We start from the raw sequence: 19,593 nt of genomic DNA on the forward strand, positions 1-19,593 counted from the left end.
TCTATTTTCTTCCAGGTTTCTTTAGACTCTGCTTGCTGTTGAAAGATGGGAGAGATAGAAGGAACATACAGAGTCCTGCAGACTCCTGGCTCTCGTTTGGGTGTCCAAAAGACCACAGGAGTGAGTACCTTGGAGCCGGGACAGAACCTCTCTACTGCAATGGCATCATCGCCTGCCAAAACACACGAGCGGGACCTACCAATCAAAATAAAGATGTTGGACAACACGGTGGAAGTACTTGACATTGAGGTAAAAGAGGTTTAAACCTGATTTCAGGTACACTTAGCCTTTGATAAGGTAAAGCTCACAGGATGTGCTACTGTACAGAGCTGGGGCATTTTGAGGCAGTGTCTGAATAAAGATTCCTGTAGGGATTTTACCTACTTACAAGTAGTTAAATGAGTAGCACGTCTTGTTTTTTAAAATCTTTTAAGTATAATGGATGTTTTGGGTTTTTAACAGACTTTAAATACAAGCACATACTGTAACAAGAAGCTTTAACTGTTATTTGCTTTGGGGGAACACCAACTATTTTCTGCCAAACTGTTCTTGCTCCCTGAGCCACATGCAGCTTTGTCAATCTGGCAGCTGGGAGAGCAGAAGAGGTTTTTTTAGTTACTACTTTTTATTAATTATTTTAATGGTTTGTATCCTCTTCAAGTAAACTTGCTCCTATTTGGAAGTTTTTGCTTGTTGCCACACTTTGGGAGGGAGGCACCAGAGGGGTGGCAGTGTTTCTGAAAATTTGTATTTAAAACTAGGCTTGCTTAGCAATTGGGGAAATCTGCCTTAAGAAACACAAACCGTGCTCAAATTGGGGTTGTTCTGTTTTTAAACAATCAAAAATTTTTGTTCTTCATATTCTTGTTTCATTCTCAACATTAACCTCAGACTTTAATTTTAGCTTGCCTAAAGATCTGTTGTTAGAAAAGAGCTCTATTCTAGTGAAGGTACTTAGCTATCAGATATTCTACATTAGTATCAAATTGACTTTATAATTGGCAGTTGTAGCCTTAGTTTCTTGCATAGACTTAAACAGGGTTTTCCAAATAGAGTGAAAAAGATGTCTGTGGAGCTCTGAAGAAATAGTGGCTTTTGGGGATGTCTTCTACAGATTGCCATCCAGCTGTTCAACTTTCAAACATAAAATCTGATTTTGTTTTATTTTGTTAAGTGTGAGGCTGTGCCTGTATCCCCCTACCTGAGGACACAGAAGGTACAGCAAACCCATCCATCCCTCATTTACTGCATAGAACACAAAAGCTTTTTTTTTTTTAAATTATGTTAGAATATTAAAAAAAAAAAAAATCTGCTGATTTTGGTTCTTTTGAAGTCTGATTTTCTTTTTTTTTCAAATTGGTGTAGATGGTGCTTTTGTGTTTTGATTTAAAAAAAAAAGGAAAAGAAAAAACCCACCAAACAACCAAGCAACCCTCCCCAAGCCTGTAATTTTGAAAATTGGTGCAAGTCTACTGTAAGCTGTTAAAATCAAGAAAGAATTTATAACTCCTAGTTCCTGCTTTATTGCATGAAGTCAATGATTAGAAATCTCCTGTGTATTAGCATAGATGTTTTCCTTCTCTTCCTTGTCATATTTGTACCAACTCTGTCTGCTCTTCTCATGTAAATCCTCCACTTTCCTCAGTAACCTTACCCTCTTCATCTTACTTTATAACTCTTATCTGGCTCTTTCTGACACAGTCAAAGCCTGCTTTATTGTCTTTGATCTACTGCTGATGGGAAATCCTTTGACTACACTTGCCTCTCAGACAACCTCAGAATCCTTTTTCACCTTCAGGCTCGCCAATGCTCGGGTGGCCCTGCAGTCCTGTCCTGGAGCTCTGCGCTAGTTTCTCTGCTGTCCTCTAACCTCTGAGCACCCTCCCTTGGTTCTCCTCTCTTCTTGGTACAGTTCACTGCTTTCAGAATACCTTGTTTTTTGAAACTGTCTTGACCTGGTTCTCCTTTGCCTGCTGAAACAGTCTTGACTGTATATCCTTCCAGTTATCTTCATCGCTCTCTGGCTTGCATTGCAGGTCTGGTTTAGCTTCATCCTTTACCCCTAGTCTTATCCTACAGCACTTCGTCGTTAGTCTTACGATCAAATTCAGATTCAGTTGTGGCTCAGTTCTTTACGATGTCTCAACTCTTCACTGTCTCTTGGCTCTAAATAAAATCAGCCTTTGCCTGATGAAACTTGGTTTTGATATTTATGTGTCAACATCAAGCTTGACATGTAAAAAACCCACGAATTCCTTGCTCACACTATTTTTTTTGACAGCTGTGAGTCATACTCCCGTCTCACCTGTCTGACCAATAATGTAGTTTCTATTCACCTCCAATTTCTTCATTTCCTTTAGCAGGCCATCTCCTGCAGGCATGCTGTACAATCTCTAGGATGGTACTGTTTAACTAAACAGCTAACACTCATCCCATCCAGGACCACCTTGTTTCACTCCTTTGTTGTTGTGATCACCTTCTTGTTGGCTTTAGCCTCTCCAGTCTTGCTGAGTATGTACCCGTTTTGCATGTTGCAGGAAGAGGCAACCCACTCAGTCATTGTTCCTAGCAGCTGCTACTGCCTGACCAGTTTTGCATCGCTCCACTGGCTCCCTCTCTTTGTAGCTTCAAACGTAGGTTGCTTATCTCTGCTTTCAAGGTCCTTCAGGGCCCTACCTGTAGTCTTGTGTGAGAAGGTGCTTGGCTCCATCCCTTAATTGGGCCACAATGCAGTACCTTTGTTGTTGTTGTTGTTGTTTTTTCCCATCATGATGAGAGGTCTCCCATAATTAGGAACTACCTTAGTTTTCTCTTTTTACCTGGAAAGCTCTCTCTGATTATGACATCCACAGAAACACCCGAATTTGGGCAGCTAGTGTGCTGAGGCCATAGTTAACGTTGTACTATTCTTTACAAGGTCAGTCGGAACTGAAAAACTGAGAAACTTTTGCCTGATTTTGTAAGCGGTGAGGAGGAGGGGTCATCCTTTGTTCATCTGTAGAGCATCAAGCACAAAAAGGTCTGTAGTCAGCAACTGTAGCATTGGAGTCCTACTAATACACTGCTTACATCGCTTTTCATTTTTGTCTAAATGAGGTAGCAAATGATAGCAAACAGGGATGAGGTATTAAATTGTAACCCTCTGCCTCCTAATTTGTTTGGTGGACTGGTGGGATAGCAGTAACTGCTGACTGCTGTTTGTGACGGAAAATTGAAATTTTTCACCTGGGGATTGAGGGCTAGAATCAGGAAGAGTCAGCCACATTTGCTGAATAGGTGGTGTGGGCTAGCACAGATGTTTTTTTTTTAAAAAGCAATGAGAGAAATTCATGATTAAAGAGCTGTCCTAGAGGGACTGAGGCTCTGATTGCAGTGCTGCTTGCCCGCTCCTCTTTGCTTTTGCAATTTTTTTCACTGGGTGTGGAAATGAGAGATGGTGTTGTCTTCACTACCTGCTTCATGAGGTTTGTGTTTATTGATTTAGGTCAGCAATAGTTTTTCAGTGTAGTGGGACACTGAGGCCTTTCTCATAGGGGCCACTGCCTTCTAATGGAGATGTAGCTTATGGCAAAAGGCGTTTTTTTTTCCCTCTTAAAATCATTTTCCCTTCTGTCTTTAAGAACTGTGGGAAGTAACTTTTTACTGAGAGAAGTGGTGTGTCGGTGGAAGAGACTGACTAGGCATAGTGGTCAGCTTCTGGAGAGGAGCCTTCTCTGTGCAGCACGGTAGGGAAGCTGACACAGGAGCCCTGTACTGCCTCGCTTGCAAAGCTGCCTAAAATGACCCACATCAGCAATTTTAACCATACAGGATAAACAGAGTAGCCACAATAATGATTTAATCCATACAGCTTTTCCTTGTTATCCCCTCCTTTCTCCAAGATGCATTTAAAACACTTGCTTATCTCCTGGCAGGTGTTGGTAGATACTCTCATTTGGTAGCTCTTCCCTGTTGCTTGGGTTTTTTAACTCGCTAAAGAGCAAGAAGAGAAGCTGACAAAGTGGCATAACGGATGGGATGTGAACAAAATAGGAAAAGACAGTCTTTCCTTCATGTTATTGTTGTATCTAGAACAGTGTTAAAAGTTCAATATAGCTGCATTTCACTGCCTTTTGTCTAAAACCCACTGTCTCTGTCTGCTCTCACCATCTGTACTGTAAGGTTTTCTTTCTAACTGAATTTCATTAATCAGTAAGAGGGAGCTATTCTTTAAAGTATGCTGGGGCAGACCTCCTCTCCAGGGAATCTGTTTTGAATGTTAGGGGATGGAGAAATGCTCAAATGTTTTATAGAGTTTAAAAAATGGAAAATTGGGTATTTATGGTTTCTCCTTTCCCTCCCAAAACAGAAAAGAGAATGAAACGTATCCATCCAAAGCTAGGCTGGAGTATTAATTATTTTCATAAGTTGTGTTTTTGTCCCTTTTTATGGCCAGCTTGTTTAGTCAGTTCAAATCTTGCATTGTGCCATATCACGGGGTACCTGTCCTCATCCCTCCAAGCTAAGTCTGTCCAAATGGGTGGTTTTGCAGACTACTAGATGAATGGTCAGAAAATTCAATTTAATTCAGACCAGGGGCACACTTCAAAGTAATCAGGGCTTTACAATAGAAGTTCTGCCAGCTTTCCCGATTTTCTTAAGAGATTAAACTTGGAGGCCTTTGATCAGCATAAAAACATGGCAGACTGTTAAGTAGAAGGGCCTGGGCTGGGTTTAATTTGCCAAAATGACCACTTGGTAAAATTATACTTGTCTGGTGCTGGTTATGGAAGACAATAAAATGTGCTGCAACAAAGGACAACTTAGGCTATAGGAATTTAGGGTATTGGAAGTTGTGATTTATACTTGCTGAAAGCTTTTGCGTTGATTTGTAGTAGAGTTGGAAGAGGAGTGTATTACAACAGGGACAGACGTACGGGCTGTCAAAGACATGGAGTACAGCGTGTGCACCTGGGTTAGAGGAAACAAGGGGTCTTTTTGCATGGCATAGTTGAAAGGAGGGTGGTACTGATGGTAGGTGAGAGTCTGGTGCTATCTTAAAATCCCGGTAAGTGAAATAGCAGGTTTAGTCAACAAGAAAGGGGTCAGACTTGCAATATCTTCCAGTGCTTTCTCCAATGCAATACTGTTTTGGGGGGTCTGTAGGCAGGCAGACTGTAAGGTCTGCTTCTCTGACCGAGTTTTCTCTTTGCAGTAGCTTCTAAGATATGTAATGGCATTGCTGCCATAATGTAATGTTTAATATTTGGTCTGTATGTTGTTCCTTATGTAGGAAATATGCGTGCTTGCTTTCTTACTTGAATTATGCTCTATGCTATGAGGAAGTGCCCTGGAAAAAGAAGTTTAGATTGTTATGCTTCAAGTTTACCAAACTCTGTTTGCAGAGAACTTGGCACCTCTTCAGTTGCGTGCACTTCCTGTTCTTCTGCTTGAACGTAAAATAAAACTTGGGAGTGAGAAATACTTGTGCATTATATTACAGCTGAATTTTTCTCTATTTTCATCTACTGGAGAATGCAGTCTGTAGAACTGTAATAGCCATCATAAAATCATAGCACAGTTCTTAGCGCTCAGCAAAACCAGGTGGGTCTGCCTGCCTGTTTTACTCAATGGGAAAACTTAAACTAGAATGTTTTCTTTCATGATGTTCTTTGTCAGGTTGCTTTAAGCACACAAGTCTGTTCTTTCTTTTTTAAATATAATGAAGTAACTTCTTGATAAAGCATGTTAATAGTATGAGTTAGCTTTATGTTGGTTGGAATTTGCCTTAGATTTCAACTAACTTGTCCTGGGATTTGGGTTTTGTCCTGCAGCCTCACCATGCTCTGAAGTTGTTCTCCGTGGGTCAGGCTAGTGCAAGCGTTCTCGTGCCTTGGAGAATGGAGCTGGCCCTTAGGAAAATGCTTTTCATTTTGTTGGCATTTTTTGTATTTTCTGTATTTCTACCAGGCCTGTTGTTTCCTTGTGTGTGACTCAGTTTCTTGAAGGTGGTTGTATCTTTTCTCATTTTCTTACCAAGTACGTGAAAGATGGAGCTGGTTCCCCATCCCTGCGGCACTGTGTGATGTGTCCCTCTCCTTCTGACACCAGTGGGCGGCCTGGGAGGGAAACGCTTGACTCCACTGCTGTTCATGAGAATAGGCTAGTCAAATAAGATTAGTTTTTCCCCACTTGTATTTTCTTATTAGGTATTGTCCTCCCACTGCTCATGTCTGTGTTGGAGTTTACTGATGTACCCTGTGAAACTTACTGTTGTATTACCATAAAATTTAAGTGGCTTATTCTATACTAAGTTGAAAACAGCTACTTGATGATTACTCTGTCCGATAGTGATGCTGTCTTTGCTGGCCACCTATATTACTCTTCCTTCGTTTATTTAAATATACAAATAGCATTATTAAAAGTGCAAAGTTGCTTTCCACCAGTATGCTTAGAATAACTATGTTTAGTTATTCTGGTTTCTGTGCAGTTTGCAGGCACCTGTAATTGAAAAGGTGTCGTGAAAAAGGCACCTCTTCAGATGCCTGTTGTTTCCAACAGCCGTGGGAGCCTGCGGCCGTGACTCGCTGCAGTCGGGGGCCCTGAAATCAGGAGCTGGGCTGGGACCGCGGGAGGTTTTTGGGGCAGCAGAGGAAGCAATCTGACAGCTTGTACATGCCTTGTGACATCCCATGGTTTGGAGGGAGTGTTTTCAGCTCATGCACACTGAAAAATGCTGCTTATCAGTAACTTCTTATGGTAGCGTTAGTACCCCTAAGAACTTAGTTGGGGCTGAAGCAGAAATTACACGGCTTGAAATGCTGCTGTTGAGCAGTTTTAAGTAAGAAATGTCCTTCTGTTAAAAATGGAGAGTGTCTCGTGAGCACCGAAAAAAATTTACTCTGAAATGATATTTCAGAGGGGCTGTCCTTACTGCGAGCTGTGGTGGACTGTGAGCGCATGGCCAGCGTTACAGCACTGCAGCTTCTCCAGCAGGATGGGGCAGCCTGCTGCCGGCTCTCTGTCAGAGCCAGGCTCTGGCATAAGCTGCCCTCCTGCCTCTCCCTTGCTCTCCCTTCGCTTGCTTAGACCTTCCTTTCATAAAGGCTTTTTCCCCTCTGTGCTGTAAAAGTATTAACAGCTTAAATATGTGGGAAGTGGGAGGACAGGCTGCTTCTGAATCCTATTAAGCGCTATGCTGAAGGAATCAAGATTCTCTGTTAGTCAGCTCAGTGTTTTTCTTCCCTGGCTGGGAAGAAATGGTCAGAATTCCAGAAAGAATCATAGTCAGATGTTTGTCATTGCTCCGGTTTGACTTTCCTAAATATGGCAAATAAGCTGCCTTAGGACTTATTTTTGTCTGACCTCAGAAGAGCAAGTTAGTAATTCACTATTTAAAATTTGAAGTTATTATAGGGTTTAAGAAGAAAGTAAATTGAAGCTTTGCAGTTTGTGTACTGTTTGATTCTACTATATATTTTTTAGACCTGTTATTTTGTGTTTGGGGGCTTGACTTTTTTGATGCTATGTAGGAATGTGGCATTGGGTGGGGAAAGGTAAAAACGCAGCCATTTTATGAGAGACGTTTGGTGTGTGTGTTTTGTTGGGTTTTTTTAAGGGAAGATGTGAACTTAAATTTTATTATAAAAACAATTTACTACTTTACAGTTCTCTCGACATTAGGTGTCCCATTATGTGAAAAGAAAATTGATTTATACTGCAGCAAAGGAGAAACAATCTGAATATTCCTGTATGAAAAGTCTATTATATGCACATATTGTAACTTAAAACATAGAAACCATTTAGTAACATGGTGATCAAATGTTATCGCAGTCCTTGAAATATGAATGTAATGGATTGAGTTAGTAACTGTTTGTATGGCTGTGATATACTATAGTGAGTATGCTTCACCACACGAAGTGCATAGATGAAAAACTTCTCTTGTACGGGTTCAGAAGAGTGAACTGAGGGTACAAGAGCTGTATTTACTTAGCTTAGCACTGAGTTGGTGTAAAGCTGAACTCTTTTCAAGCTCTCTAATTTATCGTAAACCTACTGAGAACTTTCTGCCTATAGTTCTGTCTGCATGAGATCTGATAAAGTAAACAAACCAATGCATAACTTTATGGTCTTGGCATATGTGCAGTGGTACAGTTCTTGTACTTACTTCAGAAGGCACCTGAGAGGAATTAACTGATATACAACCTTGTAAATAAAAAGCTGTTACCTGTTAGCTTCCTTACTAATTCAAATAATGTGTTGTCATCACTAATAAAGGAAATACTGTTAGTTTCTTAAACACTCCTGCAGAATGCAGGTGTTCATTTCTTTTTTCATAACCTAGTGGTGAAGGATAGTGAAAATCCGTTGAAATTATTATGCCATTCTATCAAAATAACTGTAAGAAATGCTGTATTCAAAAAAAAAAAAAAAAAAAAAAAAGGTAGTTCTGTGGAAGCCTTGTCTGGGTGTGGATGACATTCAAAGTTGGTTCCACACATGGATAATTCTGTAGAACATATAGAGCCTGAAAGGGGAAAAAACCCAAACCAACAAAGAAATAATCCACAGTCAGCTAAAGACAGCTACAGAAATGCAGTGTGCTAAGAGGCAGTTCGGAGAAATTTTAGGTTAGTGCCTACTGAAAAAAGGGACTTGATGTTGAGCAAGGATGGCATCACCTGGTACCCAGCTGTGTTTAGAGAAGCAAAGACTTGTGAATGTGCATTTAAATAACCAAGGTTGCAAAAGCATACCTGTGTGTCATCTGTTTCTCCTTGCAACAAAACACTTTCTGGCAAGGGTAACGTTGCCTACTTGTGTAAGAGGGAGACCATATAAATTGAATACTTAAACTGCTCTGGTGACAATACCTAGTGTAAAAGATTTATTTTTTAAGGCTGTGATGTTGGATGTGGAGGGGGGAAGACCCATCTGTCTGACAGAGCAGTCATTCATGAATAAAAATAAGAAATTGAGAAGAAAAGGAAAGGAAAAAAAAAAGAGCATTGAGCTGCCAAGTAGTCTGTATTGTGAGTTCAGAGACACTCCTGGAAGTCTTTCAACAGCTTCTGCATGTGCTGCTGCCCTGACCTGAGCTGCATGGTTGAAACCCACAGGTATGAAACAAGGGGAAACAACAATGGGGCTCTCTAAATTGGAGTATATTGCTCTTTAGTAATCTCTTTTCACTTGTAGTAGAACTTGTGATGCCTTTTTGACGCGTTTGTAGCACCGTGCTTGGGTTTTACATACATGCATGTGTTTTGGAGTGCTCTCATGATGGCGAAAGCAGAGTTGAAAACATTGCTTAAGAAGTTGTTTCTTCCCAGCCTTGTGGCAGAGGAACGGGAGATGAAGTATTTTAACTATTAATGCCTCCTCACTGCTCAGGCAAGAGAAATGATGGGAACTCAGTTGCAGGCCTGCTTTGCCAGCAGCGAGATCCAAGCTGACGCGTTTGACATCTCTGCTACCCGAGCTGCTCCTCTTCTCCATCGGCCACCCATGGCAGAAGGCTTGGGCACAGCACTTGGTGGAGCCTGAGCGCAAAACAGGAGTGGTGAAATACCCATATTAGTTTAAAGAAAGGAAAGAGGACTTTTTAGAGACTCTGTGTTAGACCTGTCTGACATGTCTTCAACTGAAATGAAGGACGAGCATCACTGTGCCTCTCAGGCTGCTGCTTGGGCAGCTAGCCCAAAGCCAGAGATGTAGGAGAGACTCCTGCTGGCAAGGGGGAAGTTAACAAAGCTTCAGCCTTATCTAATCTGGTCTATAGGTATTTATTAACCCATCACCATGGTATCGAAGCTCTGCTCAAAGTACAGTGGGGAGTGATAGGACAGCTGGTACAATTTCAGTTTTGCGCAAAACAAAAGAGAGCTTTGGCCTTTCCTGTAAAAATACCTAATTTGTGTAAAGAATCTTTGTGTCTATCTTATTTCCTTGATGCTTTAAACTATTTTCTTTGGGCGGGCTTCCTCAAAGTGGTGTGCCAACCTGCACTACCGTAACGCCTTACAGGGAAAGCCTAGATCAAATCTGGTTGATGTGGGCATGGATGATGGTTTCAAGGCAAAAGCATAATTAATGGAGAAAGACTACAATTTTGGTAATTTTTTTATGAACAAAGGGAAGCAAAGTAATGTCTGTGTTTAAAATGACTTTAAAAACATAGAGTTTTATTTATATACATATACACACACATAGGAAATGATGCTGTGCAAGTTCCTAGAATACCTACAATCTAAATGTGTGAAGTGGCCAGGCATGTTAGAGGGAGCAGGTGTAGGAAGGTGCAGTGGTTCACACAAGTCTGTAGGGTCTTGTAGCAAAGTTTGGGGGAGGGGGGGGAATTGAGATATCAGCCTCCTAACTTGTAGTTTCTTAGCTTTATTATACTGTTGTACAGCTTGCATGAACAAAGTAGGTGCTTAGACATTCTGTTATGAACCTTAATTTCTTGAAGTGGAAAAAGGCTTTTTTTGAGAATGGCTATAAATGGCATGCTGCCCATTTTGACAGCAGGCCATTTTTATAACTAGGCACTTGTATCTGTCCTTGGTTATTTCAGCCACCAAGTTGTTTAAAGGCTCGAAATAGTGCAGTTACTTAATGTAGCGTGCTGACGAGGCTGAGCGCTTTCAAGTGTGCCCTCGATGTTTCAGGAGGGCTGTTGGTGTGGTGTTGCTCTGGCCCTTTGTAGATTATTTGAAATAGTATGTGTTGTAAAAAAAGTCCCAGCATCACCGTTAGCGGAGTTTTCTGGCATTTCCACTGCCACGAGCTTCGCGTCTGTGTGGGATCAGCCACCCCAAAGCTGCTGCTTTCAGTGATACTGTCACCTCTGTCGTCTGAACGTTTGATGATTAGCAAGCATTAACTCTGGTGCTAAATCGTCAAGCAGTAGAGTCCTGCAAAAGTCTTTCCAGTGATGAGGTCCAGGGTTTTAATTTGGGTGACTTACCTCTTCCCAGGTGGTCTAGAGCAGTGTATGAAGCAGAGGTATTGGGGGGTGCATGTTTGTATTTTCTCTCCAGGTGATGAAAGCAACTGAGAATTTCTGCTTGATGCCCAATAATTTTTATATGGATCTTCTGTGTGCTGTTTGTATGTAGTGCTTTGGGGACCACATGTTGGTTGAATGCTTAACCGTGATGCCTTTTTGTTTTCCTCTGAGCACAGTGTGTTTTATTTCAAGTGCTCCAGGTATTTTAGCATGAGAGGGCTTTTGGAACTCGGGACCATTTTTTGTCTCTGCATGCAGTCTACCTAAGTATACATTTCCCAATCTTGTTCACATAATTCCCTCCCTCTTGGGGATCTTTTCCCATGTCAACAAATTATTGTTTTCCTACTTTCAGGCATCCAGCAGGTCTAGCCACTCTGGAAAAGCATGTTTGTTGGGTAGAGCTGGTTCATTTGGCAGTGAAGTGCTTTAACACTGCTTGAACCTTTAAATGATCACAGGTTTTAAAGCTAACCTTAATTAAATGAGCCAGAGGCTTACATTTCTAGAATAATTTGTCTGGCTGTGGATTCTGTTTAAAAAAACCTGACCCACAACAAACCCAACCACTGAAATCTTAGGACAAAAAACCTTGGGGGGGGGAGTCTTACAATTTTTTTTAAAACGAAAAATTATGCCCAATATGCAGTGTAATAATGTAAATTAAAATAGCTCAGAAATTTGTCTTTGTTTTTGCAGCTTCCATATTTGAGTAAATTGGATTTCAACGCCATGTAGAAATACCATGACACACAATATTTAAAAAACAGAAGTACATTTTCACGGTGAAAATGTACACTATCTGAATTTGTGAAGAAATTACAAAATAATTTTCAGGGTGGCGGTGTATTCCCAGAGTTCAGTCTGTGACCATGAAATAAGAAATGCCACGTGGCTGCAGCTTGAGGTGGATGTGGATGTTCGTTGGATGTTGCACCAATGGTGGTGCTTTCCAGTGTCCAGCGGCTGCCCTGCTGGCACGGTGAAGGTGCAGGCAGCAGGCGCGGGAAATGAGGTCTGGCGATGGGTTCGGCTTCCTCGGAGTGAGCCAGGAGAAGCTGGGGGTTCTCCCAGCGCCACGTAGAAAGGCTGCCGCTGCAAATGGGAGACCTCCAGTAGTGCCCTGGCAGCTGGACTGTGCTCCCTCAGGTGGGAAAAAAAGTTGTTGTTTTTTAAAAAAAATAGTTCATGCCAGTGACTAGGGTGGAAAATTGGAAGAAGTTTCACAAACCTTATGTGCTGGGTTGACTCCTGTAGCTCTTGACCCAATTCTGGAAGAGGTCAGGATTGTCATCTTCAGTAAGTGGCAGGTGGGGACTGCAGAGGTGTGCAGCAGCGCGGAGGACCTTGTACAAGGGAGTCAAATCCCCTGACATCATAGGCTGTGCATCCAATGCTCTATAAGTAGTTAAATGCACTACAAACTCTTTCTGGTGTTGTCTTAGTAAAATAACCTGTAGTTGGGACCTGTCAGTATGCAAGAGTGAATAAAACAAATACATATATTTAAAGAAAAATTGGAATAATTGAAGCTGAAAGTTACTGTTAAATGTTCAGATAATCAAAATGAAATAGTTATTTAAGCAGTATTTGGCTGAGCACATGAAACCAGAGGTTGATATGTCTGTTGTTACCAGGTACCCATTTTTGTGGGGAGGCAGGGACCGTTTTCATTTGAGTTACTTGTTGTAATCAAAATTGAAGAAACTAATAAAGTACTGAAAAAGAAGACAGTTATTTCTTACTCTTCCAGTTTGCTGATTAAAAACTTGATATGGAGCTGTAAAGTCATCTTGTTTTAGCCATGAAAACAAAAAGTTAATGAATGGTATTCCTTGCCATCTTATATTATTTCCTTCTTTCTAATAGATGTGGTTTAAATGTACACCCTGTATTCATAAATGCAGTTTTTGTTTATATGTGGCATTAATGATAGTTATTAATAGGGAGTTTTGAAGGTGTTTTTATGTCTCGCTCTGCATTTGGACAGAGATCTAACAGATTACAGAAGGGCTGTAGATGAACAGAGCTATAAACTCACTGAAATGTTTGTATATTTCTGGTTAAGAAAGGAAATAACAAGTCTAGTGTAAATACTATGGTTTAGTTGCCGATTGTAATTTTTTTTAATTTGCCAAAAGATGAGAAATCACTTTTTCTTTAGGAAGACCACTACAGTACATGAAAAGAAAAAAAAAAAAATCTGTGAATGGTGAAGGGGTCTTTATTTAAATCAGTTCAGTTTACTTTTCATGCCTGCGCTTCTCTTTGCTTGCGGGGTGCTCCATGTTGGCCACTTGTTAGTGATGATGTCAAATATAAACTTCTTCCTCTCATGCAGACACAGTGTTTACTGGAGGATTTGGTTTCCCGGGAGTTGCAGATTTCTGTAACACAAAATCCAAGGTCAGCTGGTGTTCGCTGAAATTGGGGGCCAGTGGCTCCTCCAGCTCTGGCTGCACAAGAGTTTCCATTCTATACCTCTGCTTTATAACTCTCCATTTTTTCAAAACTCTTGGCTTTTGGATGGATTTCTCCCCCCCCCACCCCCCCCCAGCCTAACTGCTGCCGAATGTGGATTTCATTTTTTTAAAGTTTGAGCAAGGGCAGTTTGTCTGTTTTGGAATACGAGTATACTACTCATTATGAAAAGACTTGGGGTTTTTTTGTTTTTAAGTTAAGATATGTGGAAGCAGAAAGTTAAGATGTACTGGAAGACATGTTTGGGAGTTACTGAGGAAGAATTGATTTCGATAATACTGAACTATGGTCAACTGAAAATCATAGGCTGTGCATTCCTAGTTTGTTTTTCTGTCTTCCTAAGCTAAAACATTACGGAAGAGGAAGGATCTGCCATGTAGGTAGTGATATTTGAGGAAATAGCAGTTGGGATGATAAAACAAAAATAGCTGTTGTTCCAACTTTTTCCTATTACTTACATTTTACTCCTCTGTCCTAAAAATTGCTAACATTGAATATGTTTACTTTTCTGGCTGAGTAAACAATATAGATACCTCCTTCAGTCAAGAAACTTCAGCTTAAAATGTTTGTTCCTACTAATTTCTGTTCCTGCCTGATGCTGGCTCAGCACTGAGCCTGTTCTGAAGGTGTTACTCTTCCTGCATGTGGGCAGGGGATTGCCACGCTGGTGTTTTGCCAGTGCAGGGCCCTCTGTAGCATCACCGCCTGTCAGATTACCCTGCTTGCACAGCTCTGAGGGATCTTTTCAAGCTTGATCTGAATATTCAAATTGATTTGGAAAAAAAATCTATTGTACTGAACATTCTTCTAATGATGACTTGTTAAAATAGTCTGTAGTACAGTTAGAGCAGGGTCACTGGGGAAAGCTTTTGTTAGCTATTTAATTTTTTTTACCCTGTATGTTTGTTTTTTTTCTCTTTCTTTATGTGGAATAATTCAGTAATTCAGTAATATCAGTAGTCGTTGTCTTGGCAGCATATAAAGAGTAATTGAGAAGTTTGGAATGGAAAGTATGCTGTGTTGTGGATTTGTATTGAAAACGGGACCTTTCTGAAATGCATTCATGCAGCTTCTTGCCCTGACATCAAAATTACAGTAATTAAGTAATTACTTAAAAGATTTTGCTTTGTGCTGCTTTTATGCAGATTAAACAATGACATGGAGCTACCTGCTATATAACTTTCATTTTTGTCAACTTCAAAATGTTAAAGAAGCTTTTTGGAAAGGATGGTTATAAGTGTAACAAACAATTTGAGGAACTAAGTAGCTCTAAGAAGAGTCTTCCAACGGCATTTGAGACATAATGATAATAAAAGATTGTGTTCTGTCTCAAGCTTTTGTAACCAATTTTAATTTAAAAATAAAATCAAATTAAGTTAATACTGTTCTTTTAAAATGTGGCATTGTTATTGTTGCTTTATACTTTGAAGGAAGTACTATGAAATGACATTCAGCTTAGAATGAGGTTTTTCGTAACTTATTATTGTAAATGACACCCAAAGTTATAGGTGATGGCCCAGTCAAAATAATTTTACACTTTTAGCATTTGAATGGCACCTTTATAATTTAATCAGTTGGAAAGTGCTCCCAGCTCTGACCATCTTAATTTCTTCATCTCCAGTTTCTCTTGAAGGGAGTGCAGGCTCAACAGTGGAAGGAGAGAGGTGCCGGGGTGTGTATGCCATACAGCCTCCCTTTTGGCGAGAATAGAAGGCAGCTGGGCTGTCATCGGGCATGGAGCTTGGTGGAGCCACAGAGGCATAACTCAGTTTAAATGCTGTGCATGGGAGAAAGTTGTGTATTACAATCTGATCGGGATAATTTTAATGGCTGTATATGACTAGCCATGGACAGGACACAGTTTCCTTAATCAACATAGCACACTGTTTGGCTGTAAAACTTGTCTAACTGTTACCAGACATCTTTCACAAGCTAATCCAAGTTTATCGATTCTAACAGATGGTGGTTGGAACCAGAATTACTGCTTATTTCACAAATGAGAAATTGAAGACTTGGGGTCACAGGACATCTCCTGGTCCATGGCTTCTAGAAGTTAATAGATCTATCTGTGAAACGGCAGGCTGGCGTGTCCCATCTTCTGCAGATGGAAGTATAAATGTTGGTCAGCGTATAGCTGCATCCCCACAAATATCACTGGCTAAAAAGTACTCCTTTCTCAAATCTGTGGTACAGTTTTAGAATACAATACAATAATAAATACATGCATGTGTATCTGTACCTTTAAAAAAAAAAGGCCCTACTATATTTAAGGGTATTTTCTTCTGTTTAAAAAAATAAAAAGGGTCCTACTATAGTTAAGGATATTTTCTTCTTTTGTTACTATTTTAAGATTTATTCACAAGTGCAAAGCAAGAAATGTATTTCATTTGAGAGTTAAAAATTCAGTTTTCAAAATGCATTTCTCCAGGAGCATGTGTGTCCTGTGGCAAGCAGTCTGTAACGCCTGTAGACAGAAGACCAGGAATTTTATTTACTGAAGATGTGGCTTACCATTACCTGTATCATTCCTTGTTTCATTGTCATCATTTAAAAAAACAAAACCCATACCCACAGAGTCTTCTGCAAGCACAGATTTTGGCTAAAAAAAAAAGAAAAAAATCAACTGTGTTCTTATGAAGAAAATGCCGTTTTAGACATCACAAAACTTGTCCAGAAAAAGAGGAGAGCGCTCGTTCTCACCATACTGTGTCATCTCCCAACCAGGCATCTCTGTATCCACTGAAGTGATGAAGAACTGGATCATTTCTCCTGACTTGCAGTTTTATTTGGGGGTTTCAGTGTCAGTGGCCTGATCCAGCATGATACCAAGAAACTTTATGAATGAGTGGTGTTTGTACCAGGTGAATTCACCTGACCTATGCTTCACACCCATGTTTGCCCATATAGATAACTGTGACTTGTGAAAGCATGAATGAGAAGGATGGGCTGATCTTGTGTCATTCTCTGTCCTTCTGTTTCTCTACTTTCCTCTTTGTTTATAGCATTGGATTCAGTCAGCTCCATTCACAGCAGTGCAATTACCAAAGCTATTTCAGATCTGCAGTACTGCAGAGCTGCCACACTTTTTCTCACTGAAGTTTGTGGTGTTTTTTTTTTTTAGTAGTACAGAGGTATTTAGCTAAATTGCACAGTTCTAAAAACATCGACAGTTAATCTCTTTTCCTGTAAGAAGCAATTACTCTTGAATTTTTATACATCTCAGTAATGTGAAACAATTTCCCCAACTTTCACCATCTTTTTTACTTTTTTAAACCCTCTTTATTTTAACCTAGTGGCCCATTCTTTCTGTTAGATATTTTCATTTGCACATTTTATTGAATTATTCTTTTACTAATTTATTATAATGCCTTATACTTTTAAAAGAGACACCGTTCTGAGTTTAAAGAGCCAATTACAGAACTGTGTGCCTGCTTTGATGGGAAAGTCGTAGTCTTCCGGCACTCCGACTTTTCCAAATAAACAAGTCCTTGGTGGTGTGAATGCCTGAGTTGTGTTCTGTCGGACCACCCGGCCGACCAGAGTGATGCCAGACCCTGTAGCCGCAGTTGCAGGATCACTTCCACGGTCCAAGGTAGAACATGGATATCAGTGGCCATGCTACCTCCTTCTGCAGCCTACACTAGCTGTCCTGCTAGCTGTTGTGCGTTGCTGGAACAGGTACTGAGTGATGCAAAAGCCCTTTGAATTCTTTTCATGCATTAATGTGTGGGTTCATAAATGCTATTTTTCTTGTGGTGGCTGCTACAGTCATGCAATAATAGATGTTGAGAGCAAGCTCGTATGTTTTAATAAGCAGACCCAAGCATAGTTGTTTTGGGTGTGCTATGAAAGTTTCCCGTTTTCTCCCATGTTACCGTAGCCGCTTTCTGCTGATGTTTGCTTCGTGGCTTTGTGCCTAACTTGACTGCGAAAAGGGTTAGTGATTGGGTTTTTTGAGGGAGGGATTCATTGCAAATGAGTACACAGAAAGTATGGTGTGAGAGGAGGGTGTTTGGGTTCCCACTGCTTGCTTTGGCAGGGAACTATAGCCTTCCTATTTATTTGTTAGTTAACAGAATAAATACTATCACCTTGGGTTTTCTTGAACACTTACAAGAAAAAAGTTAGGGTTAGGGTTTTTGAAGGATGTTCCTTTGTAGAAGACGAGTTCTAGTTCTGTCAGCAAAGGCCTTGCACGTGCTGTGATAAGCAGCCTCCACTCAGTCGATGTGATCCCTGGCAGTGGTCAGCCTGGCCCCGTAAAGTCCTGCTTGCGCAGCTCTTGCTCTCCTGCGGGGCTGGCCAGTGCTTCCTAGGTTGGGGATAAATCCTGGTTGGGTGCAAACTGCCCTGTGCCAGCCTTCCTTGGCTGTCTTGGGCCTGCTTGGAGCATCTGCATATGTTTGCAAGTCTTGCTGGTGTGCAAGTTGTGCATGGCTGCGTGGTCCCTGGTGCTGGTACGAGCGAGGAGGTGTGCGTGCGAGCAGGATTTTGGCAGCCCCTGCTTCAGTCTGCTGCAGCTCGGGGAAAGCCACACCGTCCAGCTACACAAATAAATGGTGCTGGTTTATTGAAGGAGCTGCAAATAGTTTGCAGCTGATCTAGTCTGGTCTCATGGCTGACCCTGCTTTGAGCAGGAGGTTGGACATAGATGACCTCCAGTGGCCCCTTCCAGCTTGAGTTCCTCTGGTTCTGTGGAATTTGTTTGTATGGACCTGTGCCTGTATATTGGATGTTTGCATGTTAAAGTGACAAGAATGATGTGGAAAAACTTTTGAGATCTTTTTCTACAGTTTCTAAAGATGCCATAATTTTTTTTTTAATTTGCTGTAAACTTATTCATATTAATCTCACTGTATTTTTTTTTTTTACTTCCTTAGTCAAAATATTATGGCCAGACATTATTGACAGAAGTTTATAAGCATCTGAATTTGATTGAATCGGACTACTTTGGGATTGAGTTCCAGAACATCCAGTCGTATTGGGTATGTACACTTCCCCAATGAATTCAATATAATAAAAAGGTTGGGTGAACGGAGTTGCTTGAGTGTCAAAAGTTTCAAAGTCTGCTGGAGTCTCCTGTAGGATTGTCTCTTTGATTCTTGAAATCTGCTTCGCTTACCAGAACAACAACAACTAATAAAGCAGAGGGGAGGAATCGCATTCTACTTCTTGTTAAATCTCAAAAACCTATAAAGCAGTTAAATAGTTGCTGATGTTTCTGCCTTCAGGGACATAGATAAAATCCTCCTTCTGAAAGGGGAAACATCAACTCAAAATGTAGTCTGTGGAGCACTTATAAAATCGTATTACAATGTGTAATTTTGGTAGTGTTCATATTTTTCTTCAGTTTATTCAGTCTTCAATTAATTTCTCTGAAGGGTCATTATGAACCTCTTTCTAAGAAATAGAAACCTCAGCAGACATATAGACCTGCAAGTTTTTAAATCATTGTTCTAGATAAATATTGACACTCTGTGAGTCTCCTAGTCGCTTATCCTGTACCTTGCAAAGAGGACAATGTGGCTTCGAAACGAAAAAATGTTCCCAAAATTGTGTCTTTTCTATTACTTTTTCTAGTTTTAGGACTCGCACACAGAAAATATGACTGAGAACATAGAGAATGCTAATAGCACTAATACACACTGCTCTTGAGCCAAGGAAATACAGTAAAGCTTGTTTAGTTTCCGTTTCTTCTGCAAAGCATCCAAAGTGTTTCTGCATCTAATAAGGTTCTTAAGATCCTCAGCACTCTCTCAGAGAAGTAACTAGTAAAGACCAAACATAATTGTCTTGTTACAGTTTTTTGTTTGGAGTGATGGGGAAAAGTTGAGCATCCAGAATACTTTGCTTTGATTTTATGGCTACTCCTTTTACAAGAACAACAATAGTCTTTCTTTAAAAATGTGCTTGTCAAAAGAGAGAAATTTGTGGGAAATTAATATCGAGTAAAAAAACCTTAAGTAGGTAGGTAAGAGAGATGGACAAAGCATGAAAGGCAAAAAAAGTTGGACCTTGTCATGTTCTCCAGACCTTCTGTAACTCTGTAGCCTGGCTCCTGTCTAGGGTTGTGTGTTTTGGCATGATTTCTGTCGTCTTGGCAGTGATGGTGTGCTTTTGCT

At 40.5% G+C, this 19,593-nt stretch overlaps 1 protein-coding gene across 8 annotated transcripts in view; it reads left to right on the plus strand.

Annotated features, from left to right (window-relative positions):
* Nucleotides 1-19,593, plus strand: part of FARP2 (FERM, ARH/RhoGEF and pleckstrin domain protein 2) — an 80,888-nt gene that overhangs the window by 4,568 nt on the left and 56,727 nt on the right. For 6 of the 8 annotated variants that reach the window (XM_052802896.1, XM_052802893.1, XM_052802900.1 and 3 more), the window contains 2 exons: nt 16-249; nt 18,352-18,456. In XM_052802896.1, the coding sequence (XP_052658856.1) occupies nt 46-249; nt 18,352-18,456 (309 nt within the window). In that variant the 5' untranslated portion in view covers nt 16-45. Of the gene's footprint in view, nt 1-13; nt 250-18,351; nt 18,457-19,593 lie in introns of those variants that run through there. The other 2 variants (XM_052802894.1, XM_052802901.1) reach the window with 2 other exon arrangements.

The sequence above is a fragment of the Harpia harpyja genome, chromosome 12, assembly GCF_026419915.1.
Source record: "Harpia harpyja isolate bHarHar1 chromosome 12, bHarHar1 primary haplotype, whole genome shotgun sequence".
Lineage (NCBI taxonomy): Eukaryota > Metazoa > Chordata > Aves > Accipitriformes > Accipitridae > Harpia > Harpia harpyja.